The 20,915-nt window shown below is 28.3% G+C and overlaps 4 protein-coding genes across 11 annotated transcripts; 2 read left to right on the plus strand and 2 right to left on the minus strand.

Annotated features, from left to right (window-relative positions):
- The first annotated feature begins 2,548 nt into the window (after window positions 1–2,548).
- On the plus strand, window positions 2,549–5,442 carry LOC107889135 (uncharacterized). Of its 8 annotated transcripts, none has more exons than XM_041076361.1 (5): window positions 2,549–3,019; window positions 3,266–3,658; window positions 3,755–3,857; window positions 4,563–4,726; window positions 4,860–5,043. In XM_041076361.1, exons 2-5 carry the CDS (start codon window positions 3,284–3,286, stop codon window positions 4,917–4,919), a joined length of 702 nt encoding a protein of 233 aa, XP_040932295.1. In that variant the 5' UTR covers window positions 2,549–3,019; window positions 3,266–3,283; the 3' UTR covers window positions 4,920–5,043. The 8 variants fall into 8 exon arrangements, 4 of the variants coding, with proteins under 4 accessions (XP_040932295.1, XP_016668942.2, XP_016668941.2 ...); XR_005901076.1 differs by adding an exon at window positions 4,330–4,458 and having other exon boundaries at window positions 2,553–3,658; window positions 4,563–4,765; XM_016813453.2 differs by having other exon boundaries at window positions 2,553–3,658; window positions 4,563–4,765.
- A 1,838-nt stretch (window positions 5,443–7,280) lies between these two features.
- Window positions 7,281–8,881, plus strand: LOC107890285 (thionin-like protein 2). Its single transcript, XM_016814762.2, has 2 exons — window positions 7,281–7,699; window positions 8,540–8,881. The coding sequence occupies exons 1-2, from the start codon at window positions 7,402–7,404 to the stop codon at window positions 8,599–8,601; spliced, it is 360 nt and encodes a 119-aa protein (XP_016670251.1). The 5' UTR covers window positions 7,281–7,401; the 3' UTR covers window positions 8,602–8,881.
- Window positions 8,882–10,562: 1,681 nt separating this feature from the next.
- LOC107890286 (thionin-like protein 2) lies at window positions 10,563–12,453 on the minus strand. Its single transcript, XM_016814763.2, has 2 exons — window positions 12,025–12,453; window positions 10,563–10,752 (listed from the first exon to the last, which is right to left on the minus strand). Exons 1-2 carry the CDS (start codon window positions 12,233–12,235, stop codon window positions 10,688–10,690), a joined length of 276 nt encoding a protein of 91 aa, XP_016670252.1. The 5' UTR covers window positions 12,236–12,453; the 3' UTR covers window positions 10,563–10,687.
- Window positions 12,454–18,563: 6,110 nt separating this feature from the next.
- LOC121206097 (uncharacterized) lies at window positions 18,564–19,463 on the minus strand. The gene is made up of 2 exons (XM_041076363.1): window positions 19,156–19,463; window positions 18,564–18,731 (listed from the first exon to the last, which is right to left on the minus strand). The coding sequence occupies exons 1-2, from the start codon at window positions 19,427–19,429 to the stop codon at window positions 18,670–18,672; spliced, it is 336 nt and encodes a 111-aa protein (XP_040932297.1). The 5' UTR covers window positions 19,430–19,463; the 3' UTR covers window positions 18,564–18,669.
- Between the last annotated feature and the right edge of the window lie 1,452 nt (window positions 19,464–20,915).

Below are 20,915 nucleotides of genomic sequence, written 5' to 3' on the forward strand. Positions count from 1 at the left end.
TGTTACCTTATATTATTATTACTAAATGTACTTTATATTTGTTCATGTTTGGTTTTATTTCTCTTTTAAATATTATTATTACTGCTTTGCTACTGCTCTAGTATTATGTTAACATTTTTCATTGATAATGTCATTGTTTGCATCTTTGATTTATTTTAAATCCTTATTTCATGAATATCTTTTATGTTTTAATTACTAATCGAGGCAATATATCGATTTAACATTAAGTCGTAAATTTCATCGCTATGTTGGATGGAATTTGTCGGCTCGTGTTAAAATGGTATATCCTTCTCAAAAATCAAAAATTGAAAGTTCTCGTCCTTTAAATCGGATCACGATTGGAATTTAAATTGAACTAGCCTTCTTGAAAATTAAGACAACACATGTTCAAAAGATACCAATTTTGGGCGTCGCGAGGGTGCTAATACCTTCCTCGCGCGTAACTGACTCCCGAGCCCTACTTTGTCTCTGATTTTAACGTAGACCTAAACTCGGTCTTCTTTTGTTTTAAAAATAAATTTATTAGGTGTCCGATCACACCTATAAAAAGAGTCGGTGGCGACTCCCCTCTTTATTTCTGTTTTTCAGTTTATGTTTCAAAAAAATCAAACTTCAATTTTCAAGTTTTCAACAAATTGCCACAATTAGCGACCAAGCTAAAATTTTTATGTCGCTACAGTGTGATTTACCTAAATCCTGAGTTAGTCATTGGCCATGCGTATGTAATTCATGTGCTTTGATATAAATGGAGACTTATGCTCTAAAGATGATCGAGTCGATAGTCGGTATGTTGGGTATATGACTTGTGTATGACATGACTTTACTAGCAACAGTGGAATTCATAGTTCAATTAAAGAGTTAACGATATCTCTCATTGGAAATATGTGGAGTGATAAATATGGAACGTGGCCACGGGTTGCTTGTTTTAGAATGAACAATTTATCATAGCCATTTGTTGACGGTGATCATATTAATCATTAAGAAGACACAATGGTGACAAAGAGATAAAATAAGATTGTATTGAGTGAACGGATTTAACTCAAAGGAATCAAGGATATCATATGAAGGTACACATACTCAAAGGAATCAACGAATCAAGTGATTTTTGGGAAAATTAATTTTGATCAAGTAAAAATAAATTACTCAAATTAATAAAAATTAATATGATATTTTTGGAAATTAATTTTCAAGTCAGCTAGTTGGCCCAATGGGTAATTGAACTTGAAAATTGGATCTTAGATCATAAATTGAGCCTGGGAGCCCAAAATCAAGATCAAGACCCAAAAATTGGCTGAATTGAGTCTGGTACGTGAAACCGGGCCGACGGTCCAATCGGTGGCTAGATCAGATCGATTAGACCGTCACTAGCCTGAACCGAACTGACAAAAACCAAACCAGTTTGGGATGCCGGCGGCTGCGACAGTGGTATTCTGGTGGCCGAAAAATGGTCAACGATGGTGGGTTTTCGGCGGTTGAGCAGTGGAAGAATTACACTCCTACTTGGACTCTACCAGAGAATTTGATTTCAGATTAAGTATTCCAAAAATAATATTTTTAATAGATTTAATATTAAATTAAATTTAATACTTATCTTAATAATATTTTATTAATTTAATATTAAAGTGATTATCTTAATATTAAATCTAATTTAACATTTATCTTGTAGATAAATATTCTATTAATTTAATAAGATTTAATATTCAATTTAATCTAATATTTATCTTGATATATTTAAGTTCTGTTGTATTCTTGAAGATTTTATTTATTTTTTTTGTTCAGAAAACATTTATTAAAGTAATAAGAAATATGTTGAAAAAGGATTATACGCAGATTGTTTAAAATTTATGCTAAGTGTTTGTATGTCATAACATCTAATATTCGGACTCGGTGATTCGAGTCGGGTAGAGGGTGATACAATTTTATTTAACTATTTCGTATAAAAATAATAAAAGATAAAAAATACCATCATTTTTTACATTCTTAAAATAGTAATTTTTATGCCACTTCTTTAGCCAAATTGGTATAGAATTGACTTATAACACCAAACACAATAAGGGATTTTATTATAGTATGTATATATGTACAAATAACATTATAATACCATAACAGTAAAAGTATTATCGAAGCCTTTGTATTAGGAGTTAAATTGTATTTTGACTCCTCTACTTAAAAAATATGCAAATCAGTCATTGTACGTTAAATCAAAGAGTAATTTTTTTTGTTAAAAATTAATGTGGTTAATGAAATAACCGAACAATGACACATAATGTGCCATATATATCTCATGCTAACGTACATAGTCCAATTTTTAATAATAAAAATAGATAAAATTTTTAATAAAAAGATCGATTCACTTTTTTATTTAACATATAAAAACTAATTTATCCACTTTTAAATGTAAGAATAAAATTCAAATTAACTCCTAATCCATGGTTCATTTACCTACCATAGCTTACTCTACTGCCGCCAAAGGTTGAGCACTGTAGAAGGATAGATTGGCGGGCTGGAGTTGTGATTTTGTGGCTTAAAAATTTAATTCCTTGGTAGCTGATTGACAGACTGTATCCCATGGTTTATTAGGGCTTACCTAATTAAGGGTCTGTTTGATAGGAGAAAATATTTTTCAGAATTGGTTTTCCCTATTTTCCGGTGTTTGATTGGAGGAAAATGAATTCCACAAGGAAAACCTTTTACAAACACGGGTAAAATCACTTCCTTAGTTTTGGAAAACGTCTTACCGATTTTCCTTCCGTAAGACATTTTCCATTCCCTTCTCTACACTCTCATCGTCTCAGCTTCAAAATTTTCTTTGCAGACTTTCTTTAGAAATGTATGTTTTCTATTTCCACTTTCATTTCTACTCATTTTCTGTGGCTTCTCCCATTCCAATCCATTCTTCATTTCGATTCCCTCAATCCTTCCCGCTCCGACCCTGTACCCGAATTTCAATCCATTCTTCATTCTCATTGAATTATTTCTGTTGGTGAATTAATGCAATTTCCAAGCTTCTACGTGATGGGTTTGTAATTTTCTAAACCTCATAGCTTTTATGGGTTTCTTTTTGTTATTAATTTTTAGCTTTTAATTGTATTTCTCGATGTTCTTAACTTTTCTTCCATTGGATTGTGATTTCGTAGCTTATGGCTTTGTGGGGTTACGCTTGTTCTGTTTATAGAGTTTCTTCCGTTGGATTGTAATTTCTAGGCTTTTAGCTTTCTTGGGGTTCTTGTTTTTAAGTCTATTGATGATGCAAATTCATGTTCAGTCCTCGTTCGCACGCTTCATGTGCAGTCAAGGATATGATACTTGGATTATTGAACTCAGAGGTGCTGGATTGAGTACACAAGGAATGGATTTTGGACAATATATAGACCCTTTAGATTCTATTTCTCAGAGGAAGGATTTTTATGGTAAGGGTACATATTATAAGAGGTTTTCAAAAACAGAAAAAAGATATGCTTTTTCCAGTCAAATTACGGATTTAATTGAAAAGCTTGTAAATATAATTGAAGAAGCTGAAAGATCATCTCCAGTACGTGCTTTTGATATGCAAAACAGCATTTCTAAAGCACTAAAAGATATGCAGAAACAACTAGATCTTATTTCCAAGTATGATTGGGACTTTGATAACTACCTAGAAGAAGACGTCCCTGCAGTGGTGAGGTGCCTCCCTTATGCGATGCGTACACCAGCTGACAATTCGTAAGCCATGACAACTAACTTGAGTATTGTTAAACTAAAATTTTTATCTTAGATGGAATACATAAAGGATAAGAGTGAACCAAAGGATGGCAAGTTACTTGCAATTGGTCATTCTATGGGCAGTATCTTGCTATATGCGATGCTATCACGATGTGGTAAGATTCTGTAAAAACTTGCTTGTTCATCTACATTTATGACCTATGTAAAACCTATTACTGCATATCCTTTTGGCTATTACCTTTTTGGTATTGCAAAATAGTTTGTTATATTAACACATAACTGCATGTTTAATTTCTCTGTTCTGTTATGATTAGAATTTATTTAGCATTTTGAAGCTGTGACCAACTTGAATTTCATTTCCTTTGGACACAGCACCGACTGAAATAGACTTGTAAACAGTTTATAATCACTTCTTAGACCGGTTAAACATTTTAACAGCAATTTATTTATAGATAAAAGAATAGAAAACTTTGTGCACAAATTATGTTGATCTAGGTACTGATAATATTGGTTAAACTCACAAAAGAAAATGCTACGCTTGGTTCAACTATCTGATGCTTGAACCTTTTTATTTTGCTTATTGAGGCTAATCTAAGAGTTCAAACTGTTGCGTTTTAATTATCACAGCTAAAGCATGTCAACCAGGATGATGTTGAGTCCTTTATGAGTAGAGCCAATTAATTTTGAACTCTTTAAGGCCCTTAGATGGAATCAAAATCGTTGCTGTATAAGTCCAAAAGAGTTCTATATGTCCCGGTAGGCTACTTGATGGAATAGTTTTATAAGTAAACTTTTCATCTTACTTTGACTTTGTATCTTGAACAATATATAGGAGTGCTAAAATGTCTTGTTTTTATAAGGTTATGAAGGAAAGGATTCTGGATTGGCAGCAGTCACTATGTTGGCATCATCATTGGACTATATGTCTTCTAGATCGTCACTCAAACTGCTTTTACCCTTGGCAAGTGTTATTGAAGCGAAATTGCTTAAGCATTGTTTCTCTGTGAAGTGTTATTATCTGCTTGTATGTATATTGACAATAATCTGATGTTATTTCTCTTCGGTGAGCAGGCAGACCCTGCACAGGTCCTAAATGTTCCTGTTATTCCTATTGGAACATTGCTTCTCCTAAATATTTACACTTCCTTTTGATGCAGGCCGTAGATCTAGTGTATCCTTGTATAATAGAATTTCTCAATCATCATGACGCAGCTTGAAGTTGTTGAGACTTCTTCTTCATTCAAGCTTCGTTCTGTATTTTTTTCCCCATGAAGGAAGGAGCCGACTTAAGAAGAATCTTCAAGCTAGTCTTGCCCTTAAAATTCTACATCAGCTAGTACATATACATACATAAAAGGAGGTAAAGGATCAATACCATGCATGTAGTTGTATTGTTGTATTAAAGTTTGTTAATATGTACAGACATTTAGAAAAAGTAGTGTATGTTTATATGGTATACATATATCACTACTCTCTCTCTCTTAGACAACAACATGTAGTTGTATTGTTGTATTAAAGTTTGTTAATATGTACAGACATTTAGAAAAAGTAGTGTATGTTTATATGGTATACATATATCACTACTCTCTCTCTTAGACAACAATACTTCATCATTTGTAAATGGTTAACCATTAGAAATTTTGACTCTCACAAAACATTTGATGATCTTAAGAGAGATGTTCGATTACCATAAAGCTTATACTTCATTTTATAGAGAAAGGTTGAATTAATTGTGTCAAATTCCTAAGCTTTGATTGATTTTTGACCAAATTAATCACAAGTTTAGTCTATTGGGAATTTAATTATTGCTCAAGAATGTTGTATTGTATGAAGTTTACTTCCCATTTAATAAATAAAAAAATAAAAAAGGTAAATTTTTAGCCATTTCTCTTCACTTTTTTTCCAACTAATAAGAATGCATTTTTTTTCAATTTATAACGATTAATATTGTAGTTTAATAATAAGAATGTATTTTTTTTCAATTTATAACGATTAATATTGTAGTTTAATAATTGAGTATTATTATAAATAAATCATTGCAATATATGTAAAAACAATTTAAAATATAAAAATTTATTAATATATATTAATATATGTAAAAACAACTTTTTCAGAAAATATTTTCAGGAAATCTGTCAAACAGCAGAAAATATTTTACACTGATTCAATCAAACACCAGAAAATATTTTTCAGTAAATCATTTTATAGAAAAGTAAAACATTTTTCAGAAATCATTTTACGGAAAATATTTTACTGGCAATCAAACAAACCCTAAGAAGGCATTTAACTGGACCTGCCTTCAACCATAGCTGCTCCCAACACTGCTCATGACTCCCAAAAAATAAGACCAAACTGGTAAATGAATCAACATCCAAAATTCTTAAAAATTGAGCTATGTGTCTAAAATATTTATTCGAATGCTAAAATATGTAACCTTAGAAACTATCTAATATATATATATTTGAATTCGGTTTAATTAATTTTGAGAGCTTAAGCTCCATAAACTTGAGCTATTTAGGAAGTTGAATTCAAGACTTGAGCAGCTTATTAGCTTGATTGAGTTTTTCTTATATATATATATATATATATATATATATTTATAATTAGTAATTTAAACTTTAACTTGAGCTTAAGTAAAAATAATTAAACTTGAAATCAAGCATGAGAATTAAAAAAAAAAGAGTTTGAATTAGGATTCATCTTTAAAGGTAAAACTCAATCAAATTAAATTAAGATTTAAGCCTAGAAATTTTAGTCATCTTACAAGTTCAGCTTGTATTTGACTCCATTACTTACCTATTATCCCAACATTTTGTATGATTGTACTTTAGAGTTTAAGATTTAATTAACTTACTTATTAACTAAATATAAATTTACGAATATTAATATTTACTATGAGTTTTTAATTTATTTTCAAGTTAATATTTAATGCATTAATAATATAAAATTTTATGCATTGTACATGTAGTTCAAATATAAATTTATTTTTTTTAAATTTAAAGTAATTTCTCAAATTCCTAAAGTAAAAATAAAATAAAAATCATACGCTTAAATACACTTAAATTTTAAATAATTTCAACTAGATGATGAAAAGTAAATTTTACAAGTAATTTTAAATTATTTGCACTAGTAGTATCTGGATCTTGTTATATAGTGTAAACTCTAAATACCTATATATTAGTAAAAAATAAATATTTAACATGTAATTCTCTTCTAAATAATTAAACGAGTTATCGATTTTGTACATAATATAATTCTAGAAGAAGTTAAAGATTTGCTTTTAACTCTTTATACTCTTTTAATAATTAAAATTTAATTGCTCTAATTTTTTTTTAACTTAGTCTTTCAACTTTTTAATTTTAAAAATATAAATTTTATTATTAATATTGTTAATTTTTTCGATTCATTACAATACCATTTGTTTTATTTCATAACTACAAAATAAATATTTTTTAATTTTAAAATATCATATCAATCAATTTTAAAAAAAATTAAATCGTCGAATCTGAAAAAAATAAGAATAAATTTTAAATTCCAAAAATTTACGAAGGCGGTCCACGTGGGAGCTCAATATATTGCATGCCGCATAACTTTATATAAATAAACAAACCTTCTCTCATACACTAAAAAGAACCACCAAGCACATATATACATATCTTTCTTCTTATAGTACTGCGAAAGGAAAGGAAAAGGAAAAGAATGGAGAAAAGTAGAGTTTCAGTGGTGGTGATGATTTGTTTAGTGGTGGGGGTTTTACTTATAGAACCAACAGCAGCTGATTTTAACGCCATAGTATTCGGGGTCTGCTATGGACCTTGCTATGTGCTCTGCCGCATTCGACCGGGAACCTCCAATATAACTTGCGCTCTCAAATGCCTCACAAGTTGCATCATTAAGAAATCTAATACAGTCGGCACCGTCGGAGACACCCAATCGTTTTGCCACCTTGGTTGTGCTTCCGCCATGTGTTCCAACTTAAGCTCCGATAATGATCCTGGTAATCCCTTTCCTTTTCCTTTTTTATTTAAATTACCAACCTCAATAATATTTTTTCTAATAACTTTCTTATAAATTAATTATATCATATCCGCTCCTTTTAACATTATATATAGAAGTATTTATAGTCATTCTCTATTCTATTTATCTATAAATAGAATAAGTACACTCGAACCGATATCTTCATGTATTAATAACAATATTCATATCAAATCGAACTAAGATTCAATTGACAATTTCAAGAATATTAAATTTTATATAATAAATATAATATTTTTTTTAAACCCAAAATATGTTTATTAAAATTTCATGGAATTGTTAAAAATGCTTTAATTCAAATGGTAGAAAGAAAGTACTCATATTCATGATGTCCTTGTTCAAATGTTATTATAGATAAGCTTTTATTTATTTATAAAAAAATATAAAAATATAAAAACACACTTATAATTATATAATTTTCTTTGAAAAAAATAACACAGAAAATTTCAGGTTTAAACAGAATTTATTATATTTATTTTTTAATTATATCAGTGATTTGGATTAAAGAATAATATTAATAATAAGAAAATAAAATAAAATAAAATATAAATATTAAAATACATAGTACATGACAAACTATAATGTGACCCCTGATAATAAAAAATATGAAAATTTATTAGAAAATAAACTGTATTTTTTAATATAAAAACTTTAGATATCTTTAAATTTATTTAACTGTTAGGATAAATTTGTAAGATTTTTAAATAATTTCACTTGAGATCTGTTGAAGTTGTGACATTAATTTATTTGATATTTTTAATATAATAAGGTTTTTATTTATTTATTGGTTTAAATTTGTCAGCTACAAAGGCAGTTGAAAGCTGTGTGGGTGGTTGCTCAGAGACATGCGCCAAGAGGAGCTGATGAAGACGGCATTAAAGAGATAATAGTGAATGAATAAGAGCTGATCAAGTTCTTTTAAAAAAAATTAGAACACGTGTCAATGTTCTATTAGCTACCAACATAAAATTCAACGGCGTTAGCCAAATACCTAAAAAAGTACCAACTTAGTTAACATTTTCTAAATTCAAAACTCCAATTAGATCAAAGAATTAATTTAGGCACCAACTAAATATAAGTTACCAACTTCAAAAGTTAAAGCATACATTAACCCTAACGATAATAATTCGAATGCCAAATTCAAAAAATACTCCTATTTTCATGTAAAAGGCATGGTCAATCTCTCCATTTTTAATAAGTTAAAAGAACTATATTTGTTAATTTATACAAATAAAAATTTAATTGTAGTTTAAATGTATAGTTAAAACAACAATTTTTAACTTTGTGTAATTATACAAATAAAAATTTAATTGTGGTTTAAATGTATAGATAAAACTTTAATTTTGATTCAATTGTATACATTTAAATAAATAAATACATCAAATTTATTTTATATCGAATAAGTATAATTATTTTTGCATGCAGTATGTAAACATAAAATGTTGTTATTTTATTAATGGTGTTGGTGGTTTGTGAAAATTAAATTAAATCAAAATTTCATATATAAAATTACACAAAATCAAACTTTTTGTATAACATTACACATTAAATAAAAATTTTTGCGCTGTTTTAAAATTCATCATTTTATTTAATTATTGTAAGTGAATTTTGTCATTAAACTTAACATGTGTCTATTATACTACATTTTGTGACTTATATTACCTTAATTTTTAATTAATCAATTATTATAAGTAAGTTTTTTTTATTAATTAATTATTAGTTGAGAAAATTTAACACTTTTTATATTATTATTTTCTTAGTTATTTTATTATTTTTTCTATAGTTAAGTTTGGTTCTCAATATAGTATAATAACATTTTCTATCTTTATTTATAATTAAGGATAATTTAGTAAAATATACTTTTAGGTAATACTACATCGCATGAATTAAACAACATAATTTTACATTTAAGCTAAATGAACCAGATATACTTTTAGGTAATTTTACATATCCGGTAGCATGCTATGTAATTTTATCATCAAATGTAATCTTATATTTCATAAACCAAACGCTCTCTAAATAATTTTTAATACGCCGTACATATTTTTTTCCTAAAATTTTGAATAATATTTATATACAACCTTTGTCTATTATATACAAACATTTATTTATATATTTATTGAGGGAGTCAACTCTTTTGGAAGAAGTTTTTGAAGTGTCGTCCACCGTTAGTTGATCTTCAACAATCAAAATTAGTATTGTCCCTTGGTAAGGGTTTTATCTCTCTTGTACTCTATTGAAAGCTAGCATACATAACTTGTGGGCCTGGTTCACAGAGCTAGCAACGCCTTAATTGGTGGACTTACAAAGCTCACAGCACGTTGGTTCTCAACAGAGTACGTGAGACAGAACTCCTACCAAAGGATAATACTTTCAATTGTTGATGGATTAGCTAACTATTCGACAAATGACACTTCGAAGACTTATCCTGAAAGAATCAACTCCTTTAAATTAATTTGAAGTTTATTAATGGACAAAATAACGATTTCACCACTTGACCAAACTAGACTATGATCACCAATAGACTCATTAATGAAATTAATAAATTTGGAATATCATATTTTTAATTTACAATGTATATAGCCTCAATTCTTAGTAGAAAATATTATGGATTTAAGTGCCTTCGAATTCACGATCCTTAAATTATTTCAATAATAACCATGCTAACTAAGTTAAGATTCAGATAATAATTTTAAAATATCATTAGTAGTTTTTATCTTATATGTATTGTATTTGATATTTATATAACTTGTTATCAAAATTCATGGTATACATCATTTAAAAAATTTGTGTAAAGATAAAATTATATATCTATACCAAACATGTGATAAAGCTTTTGACGATTTAGGTCATGATTTAGTCCTATCTATGGACTAGTTTAACAATACATGAAATCATTTATTTTAGTCAAACAACAGAGATTTTTTATACATTCACAATCTCTTTGTATTCATAAGTTCTTCTTGGCGCAAGTCGCTGAGCAACCATCCACACAATTTCCAACTTTGTTTGAAGCTATGGAATTTAAGCCGAAAATATCAAAACAATGTGAGTTGTGAAAAATAATAAAAAAACTATTAAAAATATGAAAAAGTAGAAAATAATAAAAATAAAATTTATTAAAAATAAGAAACAAGTTATTCGGGAGTGATGAGTATATTTTTTTTTCCTTTTGAAAGTTTACACCTACAGTTTAATAAAAGTACAAACGCAGATGAAAGTTATGCTTTTATTTATAATTCAATTCCCATCTTCTAAGAAAATTTCTAAATTCATCCCTAAAATTTAATATGATAACATGTGTTTCACTTGCGAGGATATGTAAAAAAAATATTGGTTACAGTCAAAACAATATAGAGTCAACAATGGGTAATTTTAAAGGTTAATGTTTCAAAATTATTATATTACTAAAATTTAGGTTAATTTCATGACAAGTTCAAAATTATGGGTCAAATTTTATATTAGGCCCTAAACTTTAAATATTCCAATTAAATTCTCAAACTAAAATATCATTCCAATAAAGTCTTTTTACTAGTTTAGCGGTAAGCTGTGGCGAGATTGTCAATTTGGATATAACATGTTTAAAAAAATATTTATTAAAAAAAGAAACTATGTCAGATGCAAATTGACATTTAACGTCCAGCTAACTTATGAAAAGACTTGACTGAAATAATACTTTAGTTTGACGATTCACTTACAACGTATTGATAAACTTATAAAAAGACTTGATTGAAATAATACTTTAATTTGAGGATTCATTTATAATGTTTTGATAGGGATTGATTTAAAATTTAGCATATAATTTGAGAATGTTTAGTACAATTAACTCTAGTATTTTATTAACAAGTATCAATTTTTATAATTTTATAATATATTATTAAAAACATTTTGTTTTAGGAATAAAAATTTATGAGATGCTTATCTTATAACATCTGAATCAATTTAACTTTTCTTAATGTAAATAGAATGATTTAATTCATGTCTTATCATAAAATAAATAAATAAAAATAATTAATCACGACATTATTTTCGTTAATAAACTATCTCAAAATAAACAATGGAACTAACATGAGTTAACATTACATCCAATAGGTGTTTATTTTTACATTTTTTACCTTATGCAATTATATTTTGACCTAATGGAATTATATTTTGTCTTGTCTTATTCGTATCTTAAATTTTAAAATATTTTTATATGATCATATTCATGTCATTTTGTACAAGTATTGCGTGTCGGTGTTAAATCACAGGGAAAGGGAGATATATTGAAAAGGAAAAAGAGATTACCAGGATTGTCACTGGTGCTGAAATTCGAGCACAAGGCGGAGGCACAGCCAAGCTTGCAGAAGGAGAGAGTGTCTTTGACAGTGCCGCCGCCGACGGTTGATTTGGTAAGGAGGCAGTTCTTAAGGCATTGGAGAGAGCAAGGGGCGGGGCCGCCGCCGCCTCCTAGTGTGCACATAGCAAAGCAAGAGGCATAGCAGATCCCAAACGGCATGAGTTGAGCGGTGGATTGGCCAACTAAAACCCCCAACACCACCAAACAACTCACCCATGAAATGAAACTGAGACTCCTCTTTTCTCCATATTTTTTTTGGATCAATTATGAAAATATATGTATGTAAATTGAGGTTTTGGTGGTTGTTTTTTTCAATGGTTTTAGAGAGTGTTTATATATAGACTTTGTGTGGGTAGGTTTGCAAATGAAAATGGAGTTAGGTTGGCAATGTTGAAGAAACCCCATTACAATGTCAAGGTTTAAATTTGATTTCTCTTACTAGAAAATAAGGGAAAAAAAAAGATTTGCACATCCTATGTGAAATCATTAACAATCATGTTATGTAATTAGTTTTTTTTTTCTTTTTAAACTATTTTCTATAAGAATTTTGAAAATTTTTTAAATTTATTTTTAGTTGTTGAAATATTTATTTATTGGAGAATTTTGTGCAGATTCTTTTTTAACTTCTTAACGTTAATATATATATTGTATTTTTAAGGAGAGATGTTGGTTTAAATTTTGGAGACGAAATTACAGTCATAAAATTCAAACATATTGTTCCAGAAAATGAACATGAAGAATACAAAAAAAATTTGATCCACCGGTTATCTCATAAGACTTTTACCGAATAATTTGATAAGTGTGACACATCTTAAAAGAGTATTATTTAAGAAATTTTATTTCTCTTATAAATAAAAGAAGAAATATTTATTTTTGGTAAACTACACCCAATATCACTAAACTATTAATAAGCTTATGCTTTAGTCACTTAAACTCCAAAAAGTTACAAAATAGTCATTGAATTATTCAAAGTTTTCGTTTAAGTCATTGGATTGTTAAGTTTTTTTTTTAAACTCCAACTAGTAAGTTTCAATCAACGATTCGATAATTGGTACGATAGATATGGTTTCAGTACCCGCGGGATTATTAACAGTACCGTTTTTGGAAAATGTTAATAAATTCCAAAATCCATTTCGTCGTCCAGTAGCGACAACCGTTTTTTTGATTGGTACTGCAGTAGCCCTTTGGTTGGGTATTGGAGCAACATTACCGATTGATAAATCCCTAACTTTAGGTCTTTTTTAAATTGAATCAATTAAAAAAAATATCATGATGTGCGTATCTAGGGAGTAGTCACTTCAAAGGCAAAGTGAATTCTCCCTAGATACATTTATTCAATTCTGGTCCGAATCTATGGATTGTGCTGAAGGTTCAAAATCCATTGGATTAAAAAATTTGATAAATCAATTTCGAAATGCTTTTTCTACTTCTTTTCTAGAATGCCCAATATTTGTTTTACATCTTCTATGCGAAAGTGTTCAATTTTCATAAGGTACTCATTGACGAGAAGAAGAAGGTACTTTAGGTCCAAGTTGAATATTGATGATCAGTGTCAAAGATTGGTGAAAAAAACTATTTGGATTTTGGTTCATAGATTTGTGACGTTCAAAGCTGTTTCATGAAAAAACACTAAACTATAGAAGAGAAAGGAAATGAGAATTTTTGATTGGTGCAGTCAATGCAAACAAAGAATAGTTTAATCACCATTTTATAACTTTTTAAAGTTAATTAACTAAAACGTTAACTTACTAATAATTTTATCACTTCTAATTATAATCATTCAAACAAAATTCAAAAGTGAAATCGAAAGAAATATAAACAGCTAAAATCATTAATTTGTTTGTTGAAACAAAAATAGTGTCAAAATCTTCTATTTAGAAATATATAAACCCAATTAATCCCCAAATCTTTGTATGAGAACAGTCATAATTTTTTATGTTGAACAATAATTATATATTTATATATAGAACGTATAGTTTTATATATTATCTACAAATAATTGAAATCCACGTATTCAAATTGATATGAATTTAAAAAGTTTGTTTAGTGGCCGAAGTAATGATTTCACCAATTGAGCAAACTTGACTATGATCAATCAACTCACTAATGGATCACAAATGGGCCAATTAATTCATTTGACTGTAATTATATATCATTTCTTATTTTCACTTATTAAATTGCTCCACTTCATTCTGTAAATGAGAGTGAGTGGTTTATTCCATTTTATTTGATTTTTTTCATCTATATTTTAAAATTTTGTAATATATTAGTATTATAGATTAAGCATTAACTTAATTTATATTATTGTTGTTGTAATAATTTTATGCCATCGTGGATTCGAATAATTTTAAATATATATTATTCATCAGTGTTGGACACTACATATCGAATTAATAACGTGTAGAAATTTACAAATATTTAAATACATATAAAAGAACGCAAACATGGTACAAATATGTTTATTATAATATTTTGAACCTAAGAAAATAACACGAATATAAATATGACATGTAAAATAACATGAATACATGAATTAGACAAAATTAGAAGTGTGTATGGGCCAGGATAGGGAAGGTCCGCTCAAAATTTGGGAGGATTTGGGCAAAAATATAGGCCCCAAAAATGGGCTTGGGCAAAAAAAATTAGGCTCGTTTAAAAAAAGAGCCGGGCTCGGGTAGGGCATTTTTGACCCGAGCTCGGCCCAGCCTGGCCCGAATTCACTACATGACAAAAAAATTATTATTTTTAAATATTATTTCTTTATTTTTTCTCCTTATTTTGCTACTATTTTACTATTATGTCGCTACTATTTTGTTGTTATTGTTTGGATATTGTATAAAATTTATTTTATTGTTAATTTTTATTATTATTTTAAACACATTTGTTAATTTTGTTATTATTTTAGAAGCATTTGCTTGTTAAGTTGCATCTATTTTAGTGTTATTTAAGTATACATATTTTTTAAAATTTATTTTCAATATGTTGAGAAATATTTATTTTTATGTTTTTAGTATTTTTGATAGTTTATATATATATTTTAAAATTATATAAAAATAATATAAATTAATATGGGAGGGCCGGGTCGGGCTCGGATTTTAACATTTTTATTTGGGTTGAGCTTGGAAAAAATTTTAAGCCCATTTTTTAGGCCCGAGCCTAGAAAATGGGCCTAAATTTTTAGTTGGGCCCAGCCCAAACCCGGCCCATGCACACCTCTAGACAAAATCGACACTATTGCAATTAGACTAAGTATTTTTAGTTATTTGAATATAGTTGATTAGACTTATAATAATTATATAAAATGAATTCAATATGAGAAATGATCAAATGATATGATTTTTCATATCATTTGATCATTTCTCATATTGAATTCATTTTATATAATTATTATAAGTCTAATCAACTATATTCAAATAACTAAAAATTGTGTCATATCGTGTGTAAGTTTATTATTGAAGTGCGGACATTTATCTAGTTTGGATAGGAAAAAAATTTTCTTATTAAAATTCAATTTATAATTTTTTTGAAACTGTAATATAACAACATGGATAAAGACAAAAAAAAGAAGAAAAAAAAGACATAGTCAAATATTAATTTATGTTTTGGAAGCTCTCATAGCAATTGCCAACATCGTGCTTCACTGTTTTTGGATCTGCAAATATCAGAAACAATCATATAAAATTTAAGGGAATGCGGCTTGATTTATAAATACGAAAATAATCATATATATATATTTTTAGTAAAATTTATTTTATTCATTTTTATGGTATATATACACTCGTAGATTTTAAATATTTATTGTTTAGGAGATGCTCATTTCATCAGAAGAAGTATGTGAAATATCATCTGTTAAGAGTGAAAAGATCCCTCAACTGGTTAGTATTGTCCTTAGTAAGAGTTTTGTCTCCTAATTCTGCTGAAAGCTCAAATGATTGAGAAGGTGCAGCTTAAAGAGCCAATGGGTCTCAGGCACCCAACGAGGCACTCCCGTTCTTAGAATGCCTCATTTTTTCAGGAAGGGGAGAAGTTAGAAAATTGCTTTAGGAGGCCAAAGATGAATTTTAAATTTTAAGGGTCAAAGTACAATATTACCATTATACTAACATGTAATTTCATAAAATTTTAAGGGGTTAAATGATGAATCTACCATTTTTGGCGACAAAGCCGTTGCTTGGGTGAAAGAACCATGGAGACCCTTATACTAGGAGCCAAATTGCATTTTGCCCCCTCTACTTAAAAAATGAACAAATTAGTTCCTATACGTTATATTAAAGAGTAAACTGGTCATTTCTGTTAAAAATTTCCATCCATTTGTACTGTTAAAAATTGACGTGGCTAATGGAGTAATGAAGTAGTGACATGTGACGTGCTTTGTGTATCTTCTGCTGATTTACAGTTTCCAATATTTACGTTAAAAATTGGATGCATGAAATTTTTAATAGAAGGACTAGTTTTGCTCTTTAATCTAATGTATAAGGACTAATTTGCCCATTTTTTTAGTTGAGGGGACAAATTGACTCTTGGTACAAGGGCCTTCATGGTGGTTTTACCTCCCTGCTTGCCCTTTTGCCTTCACCTTAGTCTTCATGTGACGTCTTTTCAAGCATTCAGGCTCTTAATAGAGTTAAGAGATGAAACCCCCCACAAAATAATACCGACCAAAGTATCATTGAAAGTAGTGACTTGAGTAGTTACAACGATGCTTGGCACTGCTTAGGTTTTATAACTTTTCTTATTCATTGGCATGTTTGACCAAAGTATGTTGGTGATTTGCTTACATCTTTTTAGGGATTTTGTGCATCCAATCTTAAGATTATAATTGAAGAAGAAATTGTTGAAGTAGTTATATGAGCAATGACACACATAGTGCCACAAGCAATGCCCACTACATTTGACACTACGCAAGTCACATAATCTGCCTTATTTAGGATTGACAATTATTTAAACCAAAACACTTTGGCCATGACTTAGATGATATTATAGACATGTGCTGACCCATATTTGAATATCAATCTTATGAAGCAAAAAATCATTGAAGATTGGATTAAATCGGATTTTTCAATTTAAAGAGGTTGGATTGGATAAATTAGAAATATATCTTGAGAATTCATGACTTATCCTGAACCTTATGAAGATACATTGCTGATTTGTACTGCTACTTTTATGGGGGGTTTCTTTATTATAATTGATCTTTATCTTAGCAAGCCTTAAACTCTTATATATTGAAAGGCTTTTGTGGGTAACCATGTGTGGAGAATTTTAGCACTTATTCTAATATTTAAAATTTTTTTTTAGAGTGCATTTTCTAAGTAAACAAGTGAATCACTTGATTGATAGTCTATGTTTTCAGAGAAAATCATAGAAGAGAGCGATCTAAATATTTGGTAAGGTTACTAAATCGGTGTGTATTAAGAATTAAATTACTTATTGTACGATGTTGAAAGATAATGAATTATCTCTTTAGGTAAAACTCCACATACATTAAGGAACAAATTACGTAAACAATTGCATTGTGTTCATCTTTATTCTTTCGCAGCACTACTCCCCTATTCTTGCAAATTTCAACTAATTTCTACGCTATTTACCAAAACAATAAAAATATAACAAAAAGAGAAAAAAAATTATGTTAAGCAATTGCAAATAGATTAAGGGTTAAGGTTACGATTGAAACATATTTTTTATAAGTAAAAATAATTTGAATAAAATCAAGCTCATGCTTAACAGAACAATTTGGACTTAACTCCTTAGTACTTAAAATATAGAGATTAAATTAAAATGTAAAAACTTGGTGTTCCTTCATTGCCCTTGTTCACTATATTTTTCTCTTTTCTTTGGAATTATATGATGATGATTAATTTTCAAACCTAATCCTTCAATTTTTTTTTTGAGATTATATAATAATGGTCAAATTTTAGTTTTGGTCCTTATACTATAATTGAATTTGAGATTTAATCTTTATACTTTATTTTTTAACATAATTTGGTACCTCAACTTTTATAATATCATTAGCTATTCTAAATACTTTATTCTAATTAAAGTACGTAAATGAAATTTAAGAATTGCTAACTCTATTAAAATTTTCTATTAAATTTAGTCTATTGTAATATCATTTTTTTGTTATATAACTAGCAAATGATTTTTTTTTAATTTTAAAAATGCCAGACCAATGAATATAATAAAAGAATTTTAACGGTGTTGATAACTGGGCTTGAATTTTCAAATTTAAAAAGTAGAAAGACTAAATTTTTTAAAGTAAATGTATGGTGACTAAATTCCAAATATAAAAAAGTACATAAATTTATAGAATATTGTATCCTTGAAATTTTTACTCTATAATTTAACCTCAAAAAAGAATTAACCCAACACAAAACATGAGAATCATACTCGTTTGATATTATAGTATAGGGACTAAACTTGGAATTTGACCATAAAAAATGAAAAGTTCTAATAGATCGATAGATTTGGATAAAGAAAGGCGAGAGAACAAGAAATAATTTCTTATTAAAATTCAATTTGTAAAATTTATTGAAACAAAAAATAAAAACATCAATTACATTAAAGAATAGAGAAAGCATGAAATAGAATGCCTAAGTTTAAATTTTGTTCCGGCATCTCTCGTAACACTGATCAACATGGAGTCGTACTTCTTTGGGATCTGCAAATATTAGAAACAAGAGTGAGATTTAAGAGTTAAAATTTATTAGATAACAAGTAATAAAGGTTAAAATTTTCAGTAAATTACTTCATTATTAGGTTTTTTTAATAATCTTATTATAAATTCTAATCATATTTGCTTCTTCTTTCTTTATATATAATGTTTAAAACCACTCATAACTTTTCCCTAACTCATAAACAAAAAGATAATGCGCTTCAGCACACTCGAATCCATGTTCCCTTATATTGGCAATAATACCCATGTCAATCAAGCTAAGACTCCATCAACTTCATTATTAGATTTTTAATTTTTTTAGTTACTTTCAAAATTATCTAATCCATGGAACATAGACTTTGAATATTTACTTACGAATGCTGAAATTAAAAAAAAAATGATAGGTAAACTAAGAGATGTTTATATATACCAGCGTTAGGGTTATTGTGAAGGAAAGAGTTGGCACAATCACTGGTACAATTGTAAACAACTTCTGTCGGTACGAGCTTGCATTTAATCATGCATAGAACGAAACAAAGTGCAATCCTCCCAGGTAAAAGCTCTACAATGCATTGACTGCGACACTTTTTGGCGCATTTTTTGGTGGATGTTTCCTGTTGGAAATCCGTGGCTACTGCCACTACGACCACCATCGTCACCATCATCACTGTCAGCATCAGTTTCTTCATGCCGTTTCTCTCCATGTCTTCCACCCTATTAATTTTTTCTCCCCTACGATTCTCCTTTTCTTTTGTGCTTATAAGTAGAACATAAAACCATGTTTATATAGGGCTGATGAGAGTTATCCAAGAACAAAATAAAATGAATGAATTTGTGCCATCTTTGAGTAACTTTGGAAAGCCAGAAGTGTAGGAGCATCAAGCCCTTTGATTTTATGGTAATCTCATTAACCCCCACAATCTAATGGTGGAAAATTTGTTTATTTCTAGTTTAAATTTTAGGATTGCTGGCATTATGAGTCATAGACATCCATTTATGTATAAATAATATGTTTATACTTAATAGGGCTGATTGAGTTTATAATCACTTATTATTTTGACACTAGCTCTATCAGAACAATGTGAAAAAGAAAGCGAAATTGAATATAGGGTTAAATTTCAGAGTTATACATGAACTTTAGTTTAATGTGTAATTGTATACATAAATTTTAATTTGGTGCAATTATATACGTGAAACTCTAATTGCAGTTTAAATGTATACTTGAAACTTTAATTTTAATTTAACCATATACATTTAAAGAAATAAATATATCAATTTATTTTTATATTGGATAAATATAATTATTTATGTATGCAATAAATAGCAATAAAATGATGTTATATCAATAATTGTGTTAATAATTTAAAAGAATTGGATCAAATCAAAATTTCATGTATTAAATTACACAAAATTAAAATTCATGTATAATTTTAAAATTTATCCCTTCAATATATGATATCAATTTAAGTAAGGATATTATACAATTTACTTTTAAAATCGTAGAATTCTTATTTTATTTAAAAAAAAACTCCCCACATCAATAATTTCCTTTTTTTGAAAAATAATTAGTACATTATTTAATTTAAAATATTTTTAACTATTTTTTTTTAATTTTCAAAAACTTTGTAGATGTGCAATACGTGATATATATTGATAAGTCATAAAAGTAACATTTTTTTAATTCCATTATTAATGAGTTTTTGGATAATTTATTATGTAAATTAGTGAATTTAATGCTCCTAATCCTTTAAATTCATATTTCTATATTTAGGTGAGCATAGGGGAGCGAAAGGAGAAAAAAAGCCAAAATTGAGCAAAAAGAGCTGTTTTCAACATCCATACGGCCTGAGCATTTCCACACGGGTTGGCCACATGCCCATGTGCCAGTCCGGTCGATTTCGCACCCTGTTTCTCAAACACGCTGAAAAACTCAATTTTTAAGCTTTTTAAGCATTCTAAAGTCTATATTAAAGTTGTGTGACTCAAATTGTAAGAGATTGCTTGCAAGTCAAGTTGAAAAATATATATTTTCTTTCTAGAAGATTTAGTATTTATTAGTATAATATATTTAGCATTTATTAGCATAGTTTATTTGACTTGCTAATTTAGCCTATGAATAGGATCTTTTACAACCTTAGAAAATACACCCATTAGATATTAGAACTCATAACACATTTAGAGAATTTTGTA

This window comes from Gossypium hirsutum, chromosome A09 (assembly GCF_007990345.1).
Source record: "Gossypium hirsutum isolate 1008001.06 chromosome A09, Gossypium_hirsutum_v2.1, whole genome shotgun sequence".
NCBI lineage: Eukaryota > Viridiplantae > Streptophyta > Magnoliopsida > Malvales > Malvaceae > Gossypium > Gossypium hirsutum.